This window comes from Rattus norvegicus, chromosome 8, assembly GCF_021556685.1.
Source record: "Rattus norvegicus strain SHRSP/BbbUtx chromosome 8, alternate assembly SHRSP_T2T, whole genome shotgun sequence".
NCBI classification, from domain to species: Eukaryota; Metazoa; Chordata; class Mammalia; order Rodentia; family Muridae; genus Rattus; species Rattus norvegicus.
In genome coordinates this window covers 47,787,690-47,805,331 of record NC_141541.1, presented here as the reverse complement: position 1 = coordinate 47,805,331, position 17,642 = coordinate 47,787,690, and the positions used below count along the sequence as shown (strand labels likewise).

Genomic DNA, 17,642 nt, shown 5'->3' with positions numbered 1-17,642 from the left:
TTCCTCCTGAATATTTTTTGTAAAAAGTGGGAAAAAGATGGTTTATCACTCTTCAGTTGATTCTCACATTGAATTAGAATATTTTTACTGGATTTTCTTCTGTTTCCTACAGCTCTTCATGGGTGGTACCATTAAAAGACATTAACATGAGGCTTACAAATAAATACGTAGGCTGGAGTTGATGATTTAGCTCAGTGGTAGAGCACTTGCCTAGTAAGCGCAAGGCCCTGGGTTCGGTCCTCAGCTCCGGAAAAAAAATAAATATGTAGTATATCTATATATATCTGAATTCCATAAACCCACAAAGAACAGCTATAACAAATTCTATACAGTTATCTAGAAATTTCTCATGTCTATCTTGTAAATATTTTTGTATTAAAATAACAGCATTATCCAGGAAAACAAACAATATCTATGAGAAACTGTCACCATTAGTTAATGAAACTTAAGCAGTCTTAAAATATTTATTTGTCTGTGCCAAGGAGATAAGGCTATGGCACAGATCTCCATACCCAAGTCCCACCTGGAGGGACCTGGTCTCACAGGAGTGCTGTCACATCGAAGTTCACAGGTGAGACCATCACTTTTCCCCAATAACCAGCCAAAGAGGTACATTCCAGGAAACCACAGCCCACAGGACTCACAGAGTACCTAGGAAGAGGAAATTACAGTTTCTATCAGCACCCGGGAGCTAACCCTGTGACAGAGCTCTCCACATCCAAATCCTTCCCAGAGAGAGCTGGTTTCCCAGGAGTGCTGACACACATAAGATCACAGGCTCACAGGCACAGGAGGGAAAAGCTCCAGTTAGAGACAGCAAGACCAGCTAACACCAGAGACAACCAGATGGTGAGAGGCAAGCGCAAGAACCTAAGCAACACAAATGAAGTTTACTTTGCCTCATCAGAACCCAGTTCTCCAACCACAGCAAGTCCTGGAAATCCCAATACACCTATAAATCTAGATTCAGATTTCAATTCATATCTCATGATAATGTTAGAGGACTTTAAGAAGGACATAGATAACTCCCTTAAAGAAATACAGGACAATACAGGTAATTAGGTAGTAGCCCTTAAAGAAGAAAGACAAAAATCCCTTAAAGAGTTATAGGAAAACACAACCAAGCAGGTGAAGAAATTGAACAAAACCATCCAGTATCTAAAAATAAAAATAGAAACAATAAAGGAATCACAAAGGGAGAGAATCCATTATAGAAAACCTAGGAAAGAGATCAGGAATGAAAGATGAGTGTATCACCAAGTGAATGAAATATGTAAGAGAGAGAATCTCTGGAACAAAATATACCATAGAAAGCACTGACAGAACAGTCAAAGAAAATGCACAATGCAAAAAGCTCCTAACCCAAAACACTCAGGAAATACTGGACACACTGAAAAAACCAAACTTAAGGATGATAGCTATAGAAAAGAGTGAAGATTCCCAAATTAAAAGGGCAGTAAAGATATTCAAGAAAATTATAGAAGAAAATGTCCCTAACCCAAAGAAAGAGATCCCCATGAAGATACAAGAAGCCTACAGAACTTCAAATAGACTAGACCAGAAAAGAAATTCCTCCTGTCACATAATAATCAAAACACCAAATGCACAAAACAAAGAAAGAATATTAAAAGCAGTGAGGGAAAAAGGGGAAGTGACATATAATGGCAGACTTTTCAAAATTACACCATACTCTCACCAGAGACTGTGAAAGTCAGAAGATCCTGGGCTGATGTCACACAGACCGTAAGTAAACACAAATGCCAGCCCAGGCTACTATATCCAGCAAAACTCTCAATTAACATATATGGAGAAGCCAAGGTATTCCATGACAAAAGCAAATTTACTCGACATCTTTATACAATACAGCCCTACAAAGGATAGTAAATGGAGAACTCCAACCCAAGAAGGGAAACTAGTTGCTAGATAAAGCAAGGAAGTAATCTTTTTTTCAACAAACTGAAAATAAGATAGCCACACAAACATAATTTTCCTTCTAACAATAAAAATAACATGAATCAACAACCACTATTCCTTAATATCTCTTAACATCAATGGTATTATTTCCCCAATTAAATAACATAGACCAGGGTTGGGGATTTAGCTTAGTGGTAGAGCACTTGCCTAGCAAGTGCAAGACCCTGGGTTCAGTCCCCAGCTCCGAAAAAAAAATAGACTAACAAACTGGATACACAAAGAGGACCCACATTTTGCTGCATACAGCAAACACACCTCCGTGACAAAGCAAGACAACACCTTAGAGTAAGGTATACCAAGCAAATTGCCCTGAGAAGCATGCTGGAATTGCCATTCTGATATCCAATAAAGTCGACTTTAAACCAAAAGTTATAAAAAGATAAGGATGATGGTTCATAATTGTCAAAGGTAAAATACACCAAAATAAACTCAATTCTGAATATCTATGCTCCAAATGCAAGGACAAAAAGAAACTTTACCAAGCTCAAAGCACACAATCATAGTGGGAGACTTCAACACCCTATACTCATCAATGGACAGATCACGGAAACAGAAACTAAACAGAGACACAGTAAGAGTAACAGAAGTTATTAACCATTAAAGGTTGTCTATAGAACATTTCATCCTAAAACAAAACAATACAACTTCTACTCAGGACGTCACAGTGCCTTCTCCAAAACTGCCTATATAATTGTTCACAAAATAGGCCTCAACACATACAAGATTGAAATACAGGGGAACATTCTCAAAGAAACAGGAGAGAGAGGGGATAGGATAGGAGTTTTCTGGAGGGGAGATCGAGAACAGGGATAACATTTGAAATGCAAATACAAAATATCCAATGAAAGAAAAGAAAAATATATGTCAAGACAGCAAAAAAAAAACCCCAAAAACAAACAACCCCCCCAAAAAACCAAAAACCAAACAGAACAACAACAACAAACAACAGAAGAAGAAGAAGAAGAAGAAGAAGAAGAAGAAGAAGAAGAAGAAGAAGAAGAAGAAGAAGAAGAAGAAGAAGAAGAAGAAGAAGAAGAAGATTGAATCCCATGCATTTTTATCAGATCACCATGGACTAAGGCTGGTCTTTAATAACAATAGAGATGACAGAAAGCCCACACACACATGGAAGCTGAACAATGTTCTATTCAGTGATAATTTAGTCAAGGATGAAATAAACAAAGAAATTAAGGACATTTAGAATTTAATAAAACTGAAGGCAAAACATACCCAAACTTATTGGACACAATGAAAGCAGTGCTAGGAGGAAATCTCATAGCTCTGAATGTCTCCAAAAAAGAAACAGGAGAAAGCATACACTAGCAGCTTGACAGCACACCTGAAAGCTGAAAGCTCTAGAACAAAAAGAAGGGAATATACTGAAGAGGAATAGAAGGCAGGGAGTAATCAAACTCAGTGCTGAAATCTACTAATGTAGGAAGAGAAAGAAGTATACAAAGAATCAACCAAACCAGGAGCTGGTTCATTGAGAAAATCAACAAGAAAGATAAACCCTTAGCCCTTCTAATAGGGGGTACAGGGACTGTATTCATCTAAATTAACAAAATCAGAAATGAAAAGGGAGATATAACAACAGAAACCAAGGAGATTAAAATATTTATTTAAATATTTATTTAATATTAAGATTTAATATTTATTTAACTTATTTAATATTTAAAAATCATTTCTAATTATAAATAAAGAGATGAGACTAGCTCTTTGTTAATTACAATGTTCTGTATCAAAGTGTACTTAATATATAAAAAAATTTGAGGAAACATGTCAATGGTCATCATCAAATGGCAGAAGATGCAAGAAAAAATCATTAAACTTATTAGTAATTTAATACAAAGTATAATTTCTTTATATATACATTAAATGAAAGAAATATATCATTGTTCTTAGAATTGCAAAGTTGTGTGGAAGGGAATTAAAGAGATACAGAAAAAGAAAGGCATCCCCATTCATGAATCAATGAAAATAACTTGTGACAATAGATATGCTTTCCAGATCTTTTTAAAACTCAATTATGTACTTATCAAATATGTGATATTTTTAATTTGATTTACATATACATATGTCATTATATCATCATTCAAACTATGTGATCCACAAAAATCATAACTAACTTGAAACAGGATAATGGAGACCTTAAACTCTTTCCTCTTGAATTTTACTACAATGTAGTAATAATCTGCATCATATGCTTTAGTCACAAATGTAGGTGGGCCAATCAAAATGGAACATATCTGATATCCCAGAATGCATATATATGTGTGCTTGGGTGTGAGGCTTTTATTATAAATCCATATGAAAATATTTTTTATTTCATGGCATTGGTGTAAATTGGTGCTTGTTATTTAATATGAAACCTTTTAAGACACCATTAAATAAAAAAAATGAATTACTTTAAAGAATGAAAATTTTATAACATGCTACACTTTACTATATGTGTTATAAAAGTTTAAACTAAATTAGAGCACTGAAATAGCCTGATTAGACAAAAGATTCTCTCACAGTCTGGTACATTTTCACCTGCCTAGAACACTTACCATCTACTGTCTTCCTGTTGTGTACCTTGTGATTTATTTCAAATATCCAGTTTTTCTCAACATTGGGACATTTATGTAAAATACAATCAACTATTGTCTTCACCACTACTTATATTATCACAGGGTGTGTTCATCCCTCCAATCCAAAAATAAAGAAAACTAAATACTTTCTAGTTATCAATACAATAAAAGTTAAGTACAGAAGGCAGATACATAATCTAAAGCCTTTCTTCTGTGTCTTCTATCTGAGACAGTTCACTGTCAGCAATTAAGCACCATGACAGAGAAGGCTTCTGCATTTCATTTTCCCAACCTTGACACATGAGCCAAATTAACTTCTGTTCACTACATACTAACTATCATACAATGTCATAGTCTGTCATTCCAGCACAAAGCATATTAACACATAGTAAAACATGTGCTTCCATAGTTCCCACTGATCCCACTGGCTATCTGACTAATTTCCTCTGTTCCCTGACTCTGAAAAGGAAGTCTTGGACAATAAAGGTTCTTAACCCAAAAGCTCCATTATGTCCTACTGTGACACCATACACTTGACACTAGCCATCAGTGTCTGGCCCAATTGAATAAATTCCCCGAAGTCATCGATTCTTCTGCTTCCTGTTCCTTTAAAAACTCCTTCATATTTCGATGCCTTTGACCTTGGTGGACAATCTCAAACAGCCTCACCTATGTCAGTTGTCCTATTCTCCCTTTAGCTGATACATTGCGTCATCAGTCTTGCTTTTCTCTTAGTGTTACTGGAGCAGAAATCACATACAACAGCCTTTAATACCTAATATTTATAATTTGTCCAGGTTGTGCATATCCAGAAAGTCATGACACCACAATAATGAAGGTGATGATTTATGTAACATCCTCCAAAGTTTCCTCATGTACTGTTACAGTTTATGTGTGTTCAGAATGCTTAACTTGATACCTCCACTTTTAGTTTGACTGTACAAATAAATGGCAAATTATTAACTCTCTACACTGTTTTGAACAGAATATATTTTTAATTTATCTTTAGGAAGATAACTTTAGGAAGATTTTATATTGATCAATTCTTCTAGTGTCTCTGCCTTTCACCCCGTGGTAAGAATTTTTGTATTGTTTCCTATAGATTTTACTATAATACTTACCACATTTAAGTACAATGATTCAGTATCTTTCCTTTTGTCCCTGGCTTCATTCAGTTTGTATAATATCTAACATGTTTGCCCATGTTGATTCTGAATATAAAATTTCCTTTGGAGAATGAAACAAAGTTATGTTATTTAAAAAGTAATTACTTTTAAATAAGGCTACACAATAATGATGAAATCACTAAAATACATCTAGACTTTTAAATTTTATTATACTTTAAAGATTTATCTAGAAACTATTTAAATAATTCTGTACTATCTTGCCATAACCTTTGCTAAATCTCCACAAACATCCTTTGTGTTGTGCTTTATGTATGAAAACTCAGGAAAATACATCATAGTTATATGAACCCAGGAAACATTAAAAACATATCTTAGAGTTAAAATATTGTCTTTGAAAAATAGCATTTTATGAAGTGATTAGCTGAAAAATCATATGCAAAACTATTCTAACATTTATAGAGAAGTGTAACAAATGCTCGCAGGATGACGCTGCTTCTAGAAGCTATTAATTGGATGTGAATGTGAATGTAGAGTAGGAATCATTCAATAGTGATAAACTAAAATGATGTTTTAGGGGTTGAATGATAGGGATGCATCACACAGAGCCTTCTCTACAGTCTAGAAAGAGAGCCTACTACAGTCTAGAAGGATAGAGGAAGATAGACCGTTTGATATCATACTATGCAAAAATCAAGTGTTAAAATAACAGTTTTCATGCTCAATATTATGGATGCACAAAAATTATCAAAATATTTAAAACTTTACATGTTTGATTAAAATGAACAAATTGTCTTAATGATGGAAGAAAAATGTCATAAAATAAAGTTACCTTATGACTTGTACGAAATGGGGGGCATGGCTTAGATAGAGTATTAAAAGCTAAACATATCCAGGCAAATTGAATGATTATATTAAAGTTAGTTATACTCAGTTTCTGTTTGACCAATAGTACAATTAGGGAGTGTATTCATTGTTACCTCAGATATAGTACAGCAAATTAAATAAGCTTATCATTAACATTAAATCAACTTAACCATTAAATAAGTCTGGGATAATGTTAGGTTTATAATTTTTCCTGCATTCTCATATATCTCTTCAAAATATGAGTGACCATTATTAATTACATTCCTAATATCTAGAGACTGGATCTCAGAATGTCTTTCTCATTCCTATGTGGAATGGTATAAGAGAAACTGAATTGGATCCTTACCTTTTTACTACTTGGAAACCTTTTCCCAATTTTGTGTAAACTTTAGAGGCAGTGAAATTCACATAAAATAATTCTGTAGTAGGTAATAATAGTTCAAAAATAACTCCCCCACTTTCTTTACTCAGAGTCTGATCAGGACACAGATTTCAAATTTTAAGTGGTTCACATATTACAAGTCAAGTGCCTTAATTCATATGCTAATTTCTCAAACCAGTTAGTGGAACTTTAGTAACTTAGAAAACCACAACTTCAGTTAGAGAAGTTTTGATATATAACGGTTAATATTATATATATGAAACACACACATAATGAAAATCTCTTGAGTCCCTATCATTAGTGTGAGCTGCATAGAATGACAGGGCTGGGAGAGATAAGAGCAATTAAAATTTCTTTCATTCCCCCTGTGACACTCTTATCTCCCTGTTGTGTGCTTTTCTCTGTTTTAAAATACTAAACCTTGGTGGGTTTGCCTGTATGAAGCATATATGACAATGGTTTTCAAAATAATTTCCGAAATACTTTAAACCATATCAGTGTGTGTCTGTTTATTTAAGCGTGGGGAAATAATAATTTGTAATTTTTATTAAATACATTTCTTTCATGGTTATTTAGTGTTCATAGAAGGCTTCATACCAATACTGTTCTTACTATCCACAAAATAGAAACAGAAGGAGCACTACCCAATTCCTTCTATAAAGCCACAGTTAACTGTTATGCCTAAACCACACAAAGACCCAACAAAGGAAGAGAACGTCAGACCAATTTCCCTTGTGAATATTGATGCAAGAATACTCAATAAAATTCTTGCAAACCAAATCCAAGAACACGATCATCTTCCATGATCATGTAGGCTTCATCCCAGGGATGCAGAGATGGTTCAATATACAGAAATCCATCAACATAATCCACTATATAAACAAAGTCAAAGAACAAATCCACATGATCATCACACTGAATGTTGAGAAAACATTTAACATAGTTCAGTACCCCTTCATGTTAAAAGTCTTGAAAAGATCAGGAGTTCAAGGCCCATACTAAACATAGTAAAAGCAATACACAGCAAAACAGTAGGCAAAATCAGAGAATAATTTGAAGCAATCCAACTAAAATCAGGTACTAGACAAGGCTGCCCACTCTCTCCCTACTTATAAAATACAGTACTATATGTCCTAGCCAGAGCAACCAGACAAGAAAAGGAGGTCAAAGGGATACAAACTGGAAAGGAAGAAGTCAAAATATCACTATTTGCTGCTGATATGATAGTATACTTAAGTTACTCCAAAAGTTCTACCAGAGAACTACTAAGCCTGATAAACAACTTGAGCAAAGTGGGTAGGTATAAAATTAGCTCAAACAAATCAGTAGCCTTTTTCAACTCAAAGGATAATCAGGCTGAGGAAGAAAATAGGGAAACTACACCCTATACAATAGTCACAAATAACATAAAATAACTCAGCTCTAACCCAGCAACTGAAAGATCTTTATTACAAGTCTCTGAAGAAAGAAATTGAAGAGCTCAGAAGATGGTAAGATCTCCCATGCTCATGGATTGACAGGATTAATATAGTAAAAATGGCCATTTTGACAAAAGCAATCTACAGATTCAATCTACAGATTTAATTCAATCCTCATCAAAATTCCAACCCAATTTTTTAGAGTTAGAAAGAGCAATTTGCAAATTCATTTGGTATAACAAAAAAAAAAAAACTAGGATAAACTAGTGTAGGGAAAACTATACTCAACAATAAAAGAACTTCTGGGGGAATCACCATCACTGACCTCAAGCAGTATTACAGAGCAAAGTCATAAAAACTGTATGGTATTGGTACAGAGAAAGGCAGGTAGATCAGTTGAATAGAATTGAAGACACAGAATGAACCCACACACCTGTGGTGAATTGATCTTTGACAAAGGAGGTAAAAACATCCAATGGAAAAAAGATATCATTTTCAACAAATGATGCTGGTCAGCATGTAGAAGAATGCAAATCTAACCATTCTTATCGCCCTGTATAAAGCTTAAGTCCAAGTGGAACAAGGACTTCCACATCAAACCAGATACACTCAAACTGATAGAAGAAAAATGGGGAAGAGCCTCAAATGCATGGGTACTGAAAATTTATGAGCAAAACAACAGTAGCTTATGCTCTAAGATCAAGAATAGACAAATGGGACCTCATAAAACTACAAAACTTATGTAAGGCAAAGGACACTGTCATTAGGACAAAACAGCAACCAACGGATTGGGAAAAGATCTTTACCAATCCTACATCTGATAGAAGGCTGATATCCAATATATACAAAGAACTAAAGAAGTTAGACTCCAGAGATCCAAATAACCTTATTAAAATGGAGTATAGAGCTAAACAAAGTATTCTCAGCTGAGAAATATAAAATGGCTGAGAAGTACTTTAAGAAATGCTCAACATCCTTAGTCATCAGGGAAATGCAAATCATAACAGCCCTGAGATTCCATCTCACAGCAGTCAGAATGGCTAAGATAAAAAACTCAAGTGACAACAGATGCTGGCGAGGATTTGAAGAAAGGGGAACACTCCACCATTGTTGATGGGATTTCAAGCTGGTACAGCTACTCTATAAATCAGTCTGGAAGTTCCTCAGAAAATTGGACATTCCACTACCTGAGGACCCAGCTATACCTCTCCTGGGAATATAGCTAGACGATGCTTTAACATACAACAAAGACACATGCTCCACTATGTTTTTAGCAGACATTTATAATAGCCAGAAGCTGGAAAGGACCCAGATGCCCTTTAGCAGAGGAATGGATACAGAAGATGAGGTACATCTATACAATGGAGATGTACTCAGCTATCAAAAAAAACTTCTTGAAATTCATAGGCAAATGGGTGGAACTAGAAAATATCATCCTGAGTGAGGTAACCAAATCACAAAAAATGCACATGGTATGCACTCACTGGTAAGTGGATATTAGCCCCAAAGCTCGAATTAAGTAAAATACAATCCACAGACATAAAGGTAGAAATGAAGGATTCTCAAAGTGCAGATGCTTCAGTCCTTCTTAAAAGGGGGAACAAAAAATTCATAGGAGGGGATATGGAGACAAAGTTTGGAGCAGAGACTGAAGGAATGGTCATTTAGAGCCTGCCCCACCTGGTAATTCATCCTGTATATATACTGCCACCCAAACTAGACAATATTGATGAAGGCAAGGTGTGCATGCTGACAGGAGCCAGATATAGCCATCTCCTTAGAGGCTCAGGTAGAGCGTGATAAGTACAGAGGAGAATGCTATCAGTGAACCATTAAACTGAGAATGGGTTCTCTGTTGGAGGAATTAGAAAAAGTATTGAAAGAGCTGAAGAGGCTTGCAAACCCATAAGAATAATATCAACCAATCAGAGCCCCCAGAGACCAAACCACTACCCAAAGACTACACATGGACAAACTCATGGCTCCAGCTGCTTATGTAGCAGAGGATGGCCTTGTTGGGCACCCGTGGGAGGAGAAACCCTTGGTCCTGCCAAGACTGAACCCCAAGTATAGGGGAATGTTAGGGCGAGGAGTTGTGAAGTGGGGGTGGTTGGGCTGGGGGAACACCATTATAGAAGAAGGAGAGGGAGCTGTGATGGGGAGCTTATGGATATGAAAATTGGAAAGTAAATAATATATGAAATGTAAATAAAAATATCTGATAAAAAAGAGAAAGCTATATTAAAAATATTAGCAGTGAGAATTTCTACAACAATAAATATGGTATTAAATAGAGTAGGGAACTGTTTTATGAACAATAGTTTACTTTGTACAGAAAAATTCATGCAAATACAGATAATATAAATATGTTTCCATTTTAAAGTTTGTATTTACATACATATACCCTAGTTTAGATAATTAGAAGCAATGATACCAAAGTAGCATGTAGCATACTGAACTCTTGTGGGTGAACTGAATGTGTAATATGTTCTCTATCGAGCATCCATAAGGACTTTCTGAAAAATATGTTAATGGATAATAGTAGTTCTGGGCAAAGAAATTTGGATTTTTGAAATAGTATCATCAAAGTCAGGAAACAACATAATGCTAAAATAAACTGTTAGGATGTTTTCAAAGGGCCCATGCATGATAGAAAGGTGTTTGTTATATTCAAGAAGAAAACAGGTTCTGAAAAAAAGAAAAAAGAACTATTAGTAGAATATAAATTATAATATAAGTAATATCCATACATCTATATTGATATAAATGGGTGACAAAAATAATTAATGTTTAATTAATTAATTAATTAATTAATTAATGATAAACAGCCCAAAGAACTACACAAAACTCATTTAGGCTTTGTCTTCTTCAACAGGTAACATATAATAGCCTATTCGATAAATTGTATATAACCATCAAGTCCAATAGGGAAATAGGCCTTCCAGGTAACTGGACCTTAGCAGAGAGGACTCACTAGAAAAAATCTCATTTCCTCTGATCATCGCTGGCTACACTGACTACAGTCACACTCTATTAGTTAGTATCTACTCATCACATTTGCTTACGTGCTATTTATCCCTCAGTCACCATTGTCAACCAAGTCGCACAACGGCATATGGCTGCTCCCCCAGCTGCTACTCATCACCCAATCTCATCTCCCTCATAAACCACCCATGTTTTTAAGTTCTACCATACTAACAACCAATTATATTTTTAAGTTCTTAAGTTTTAAGTTTTTAAGTTCTTTAAGTTTTAAGTTCTACCCCATTGTAACAACTTTTTCTGTATACAGCTCCCAACTCCATAAAAAATATCCCTAACAATGAACTATCTAAAATAATTCAATGAGAACATCAAGTTTCAGGATACTCCTTCAAAACCATAGCAGTCATAACTGAACACAACTAGTGTAACACCCAACTACATTAGAAATACAACTAAATCTAAAAGCTGACCCCTAAAACCTATGACAACTAAATAACCCATACACCCAGTAATAGGTAAATCTAGTCTGTCCATAAATAAGGGAAGGCTTTAATGCAAATGACAAGTGGTTTATTCAAATAATAAACCTAAAATAAATATTATGTCATTATTTCCCCATATCATTTAACTATGACTAAGGACATAAACAATAATTGCTGTAATGTAACTATAAAAATACTAATGACAAGTATCTCAATAAAGCACCCATTACTCGACTTATCAAACATATTTTTCTTGATCTTCTATCATAATTTAATATTTTAGCATGATGAAAAATTTGGTTTCTCCTTAGGTATTTGCCTAATCCTACAAATCATCACTTGTCTATTCCTGTCTATATATTATAATGTGACACAGTGACAGCGCTCTCTCATCTTTCTTCATATTTGCCAATGTTTTACTGACCCTAGTTTACCAACTCAGGGGAAGAATGAAAGCTTTCATGTCACGCAAGCCATATATTAAGTGTACCTACATTTTGTGATGTGGGATCTCCTTTTCTCTTGAAATTAAAAAAAAGCACATTACTTTGTCTTGTAAGGCTTAATTTTTGGATCACATGCCCTCCATGCTAATGCCAGAATTAACATAGTCTGCCTAAAGTTAACAAGAATGACTGTGGATACAATGCAATGAAAACCGAACCGAACTGTTTTCTCTGGACTTTCGTTAAGCGCGCGCGCGCGCGCACACACACACACACACACACACACACACACACACACACACACACACACACAAACCCTATTCCCCTTCTAAAGAGCAATACTCCAACTTACTTTTCTGCAAATCTGAGAAAAAGAACACTTGTTCCTCTTGTAGAGGAACCAGATTTTTTTTCTTTTTTTCGGAGCTGGGGACCGAACCCAGGGCCTTGAGCTTGCTAGGCAAGCGCTCTACCACTGAGCTAAATCCCCAATCCGAGGAACCAGGTTTAAATCCTAGAACACATATAATAGTCACAATTTTCCATAACTCCAATTCTAGGGGATATGACGTCTTTGTAAACCAAGCATATATGTGATGGTCATATGTACATGAAAGCAACACATTTACATAAAAACATAAAGGTAAATATAATTTTAAACATTAACAAAGAAACATATGTAGTACTGCGTATGTTTTCTTATATTTATGTTTTAATTAAATTAAGGTTAACCTATAATGGGGCACACTGATTCTATAATACCTCAAATAAAATCAGGTGCCAAGAATAGGTTATTTCTTTCAGAATTGGTTCCCCTATCTTTTTCCAAAGATGTTCAAACATTAAAGTATTGCAAATTCTCTCCTTTTCCTCCAGAATGTGAAAGAACACTCCTACTGCTGATTCATATAAAATAGAGGTATCAAGGTTGTAATCAACTGAAATCTTCATTTGCACTGGGTAGTTTTCACAGTGCTAGAAGGTATTGATGTTACTAGAGGCGAGCTGTAATCATCATTCTTTCCCAATTTTTAATACTATGCTTCCTATCAAGACATGCTCATTGGACCAATAAAAGCTCAGACAAAATGGGAGTAATGGACTACCTTCTTGTTAGACTTAACAATCATCCTACAACATGAAACTCATACATTGCCCAATTATCAGGCTACGAACTTATGACTATGCACATAATTGTCCCTGAGGGCAAAACTACTACTATTATTCTGCTAAATGGACATAGTATTCAACCAACTCCAATTGGTTTATCATTACATCAATAGATTAAATCACCTCTTGACCTCATCCTTTAGTGCCATGAATACTGATTAAAACAGGGACCTATACCATCCAAGACACAAGAAAAAGAGAGTGTTCTATCCTTAGCGAATCATATAAAACACACTTCACCTCCTATCAAGGCTCAAATTTCTAGCAGAAGACGGGGAAGAAAGAGGCTAAGAGCTAGAGGTGATGAATGACTACAAGAAAGCTTTATCTTTGGTTTCAGCAGGAGAACTGTTTGTAACAATATTTATAAAGCCCATGCAAGCTTAGGCCAGACCAAACTCCAGTGTGGAGAGGGAGAATGAAGTTCTGCTCCTAGTTGATGGGCTATTAGAAATTGATGGCTTCTGTGAGAGAATCAGTTATCTCTAAGAGTGTAGTCCCTGGCAAGTAGACAATGCTCCCATAGAATATTGGAGCAGTACGATTAGGTTTTGATGCATTTTTAAAACATATAAAAGGACACAATATTGGTTATGTATGGAAGGGGAATGGATCTGGGTAGAATAAGGGCAGTATGATAAATAATATGTACAAAATTCTCAAGTGTGCGTGTGTGTGTGTGTGTGTGTGTGTGTGTGTGTGTGTAAAAGGATTTATTAGGAGAAATTTTGCCTGTTTCTTACATATGGAATATGGCTGTTACTTGCCATTAATTAGAAAACAATGTTCCACTTCTAAATTTTTACATGAATTACTAACCAGTAGTTTAATTCTTGAAAAATGTTCCTTATGAATATGAGATTTTATTATGTGAGTTTTAAAATAATAATATCTTGTTGTCATGGGAAATTTAGTACAAAATTATCAGAAAAATAGTTTTTTACTGCAAACTTCTTTTCATATCATATATTTTCATACCAGTGTTTGCTCTCCCTCTTCTCCACCAATTCTCCTCATACTTCCTTTTCCACACCTTTTATCTCTATATCTTTAGAAAATAAACAGGAAAATAAAACAACACGAACCACACCACATTAAAAATAATCCAGAACAAAAGAAAGAATGGAAGGAGGAAGAAAGAAGGAAAGAAAAGAAGGAAGGAAGGAAAAAAGAAAGAAAGAAAGAAGAGAAGGAAGGAGAGAAGAAAGAAAGAGAGAAAGAAAGAACAAAGAGAATATAGAGCAGGAGAAACGTGCTCATGCAAGCACACATATAAACGCAAAAAATCTGCATGAAAACAGGAAAATATAACATGCAAGGAAAGACCAGCAAGATTTAAAAAAAAAAGCTCAAAGAAACCAATGTGAGACAAAGAGATCTCAAAAAATATGACTGTGTTTGAATTGTGTTGGTCATGTATTTGTCATAGCCCCAAACTTGGATTGAGAAAACTGCACAAATCTGTGTCAACTCAATTAGTCATGTTTATAGTTTGGGTCTGTCACACTTTGATGTTATTTAATTCTCAATAAGAATGAAATCTACAGCTTTTTATTTCCCAATGTTTCCTAATGTAGATCTACACAGTTATTAAAACTTGCATATCACTTTGGTATTTTTGTGAGAATTATTTATTTCAGAGATGAAACTTTCAGAAGACTGGGCAGTACAATTCTTTAAAAATTGCCAGATAATCAAGATACTGAGAATATAAAAAGATATGATCACACATTTTTATTCCCCAAATGGAATAAATAACCTTAGCTGAAAGAGCTATGTTTTATGCATATAAAGAAAAATGAACCATAAAATGCTTCAATGGATTTAAGTATGTGCTTTTAGGTTTTACAGATTTCTCTTTATGGGGGAACTCTGGGACATTAATAATTCTTTCTTTTTTTGTGTGTGTAAAAAGTTGTACATCCATCCCTCCCGGACAACCATTTTTCCCCACCAAAATGCTCACATACTGACAATAATCTCATGGGTGAACACATGTTCTGGTCTGTGGATTCTTTCTTAAGCAAAACTCCTAGATATGATATATTTTTGCTGTGGTAAATATTTCTTTACACAAGAATCTTCTTTTTTTGAAATATCTTATTTAGAGCTAGTTTGACATCCCTGTTCCTCAGGCTGTAGATCATGGGATTCAGCATGGGCACAACAGTAGTGTAAAACACAGAGGACACTTTGCCTTTGTCTTTGGAGTTGACAGAGAAGGGCTGTAGGTACATGAATGCCAGGGAACCAAAGAAGACAGAAACAGCACAGAAGTGGGAACTACATGTGCTGAAGGCTTTGAATCTGCCCTCAGTGGATTTGATACGGAGGATGGTAATGATGATGAAGACATAAGAACCCAGGATGGTAAGGTTTGGAATAAAGAAATTGAAAGCACTGAGACACAGGAGTACTACCTCATTGACGTAAGTGCTGGAGCAGGCAAGCTCCATCAATGGGAAAAGATCACAGAAGTAATGGTTTATTATATTAGCCTTACAGAAAACCACTCTTAGCATGCAAAGGGTATGAATTGCTGCACCGACGATGCCTATACCATACACCCCACCTACCATCCGTGCACAGACTTGGAAAGACATGGTGACATTGTAGAGCAAGGGGTTACAAATGGCAACATAGCGGTCATACGCCATTGCAGCCAACATATGACACTCAGATATAGCAAAAGCAATGAAGAAATAGAGCTGAGTCATACATTCCTGATAGGAGATGACATTTTTTGTTGTCACAAAGTTCACAAGCATTTTTGGGGTGACTATAGTTGAATAACAGAGGTCAATAAAAGATAAATTGCTGAGGAAGAAGTACATGGGGGTGTGCAGGTGAGAGCTGAGCAGGATCAGGATGATCATGCCCAGGTTCCCCAGTACCGTAAACAGATAGATCCCAAGGAAGAGGAGGAACATGGGCAGCTGCAGCTCCGGTTTGTCTGTTAAGCCAACAAGGATGAACTCAGTCACTCTGGATTGATTGTCCTTTGCCATTTCTTCTTGAGAGTTCAATTGAAGAAATTAAAAGAAAAGGAGTTACATATTTACTGTGGTTACAGACAATGAAATGTAATTAAGTCTTTGGAAACAGATAACACTGATTCTCTGACAATAACTTGTGCATATTAGAAGGCAAAATAAAAAGTGATCGCTTAATTTAAGAAATATGCAAATGACAGAAAGACCTAAGCCATCTGCATCCATCTGTGTTCAATTGCAGAGGAGTATGATCAGGCTTCGTCTCAAACTCTTGAAGGATAGGTAATATTACTTTGATTTTATCCCTCAGGACTCTGTATACTTTACTTATAATGCTCTTATCTACTTTACATATGAAGATTTAATATTAAATATGTATATCATTCACAAGAACTCTCAACCAATACTACTGGATGACTTCCAAGGAAATTTAGTTTACAAATAAAATAAAAATTTCTTGCACTTTTATTCATTTTGAATCTGGGGTTTTATTTTGTCCATTAGTTGAGTGAAATAAGACATTTTTGCATATGAAGCAGACATAAAGTTGTGTGTTCCTATAAATTATGTGTTCTATACAGAAAATTCTAAATGACATACATACACAAACCTATATCGGTTAAAGTAGTGTATAAAGTTAATGAGAATATACAAAGTAAGATCAACAAGAAACTCAAAAATCATAAAATTTTTTCAAATATGTAACCTCATAAAATTCTTGTGAGTGAGAGAAATGTAAGCCACAGTTGTTAAAATGAAATAAAAAGCTATGAAAATGGAATTCAAGATTTAGCATTATTAAAATGAAAAAAATCTAAGATGTCACATCAATTCAGCACAATTGCTGTGAATTTACAACTCTGTTTTTGTAAATATTGATGCACATATCATACAATGCCTCAAGAATATGTGGCACACAGGAAAATCAGAGAAAATTAGAAAGACAGGACTGAAGTTGGAGATCGTACCTTTTCCAACTCGGAAATTGTTTTAATACAATATCAATATCATGTTATATTTCTTTAAGCATAAATGCACAAATCAATGAAATGAAATTGATATTGTAAAAATGTCACATCTTCACATCTATGAAGAAGTAAGTCCATATAAAGATTTTATGACGTTCCAGTAGTCATAGTAATTTTTCAACATATAGTATTGAAATAATTGGATAGCTCCTTTTAATCAATAAAAATAATTAAAAATGGGAACTGGAAAGAAACATAAG

General features: G+C 34.9%; 1 protein-coding gene across 1 annotated transcript; it reads right to left on the bottom strand.

Annotated features, from left to right (window-relative positions):
• Window positions 1–15,490: 15,490 nt before the first annotated feature.
• Or8g50b (olfactory receptor family 8 subfamily G member 50B) lies at window positions 15,491–16,429 on the bottom strand. Its single transcript, NM_001001087.2, has one exon. The coding sequence runs from the start codon at window positions 16,427–16,429 to the stop codon at window positions 15,491–15,493; it is 939 nt and encodes a 312-aa protein (NP_001001087.2).
• Between the last annotated feature and the right edge of the window lie 1,213 nt (window positions 16,430–17,642).

Bases quoted from the DNA above. Each gene is read 5' to 3' on its own strand.
- Or8g50b (NM_001001087.2), bottom strand. From the start codon at position 16,429: ATGGCAAAGGACAATCAATCCAGAGTGACTGAGTTCATCCTTGTTGGC.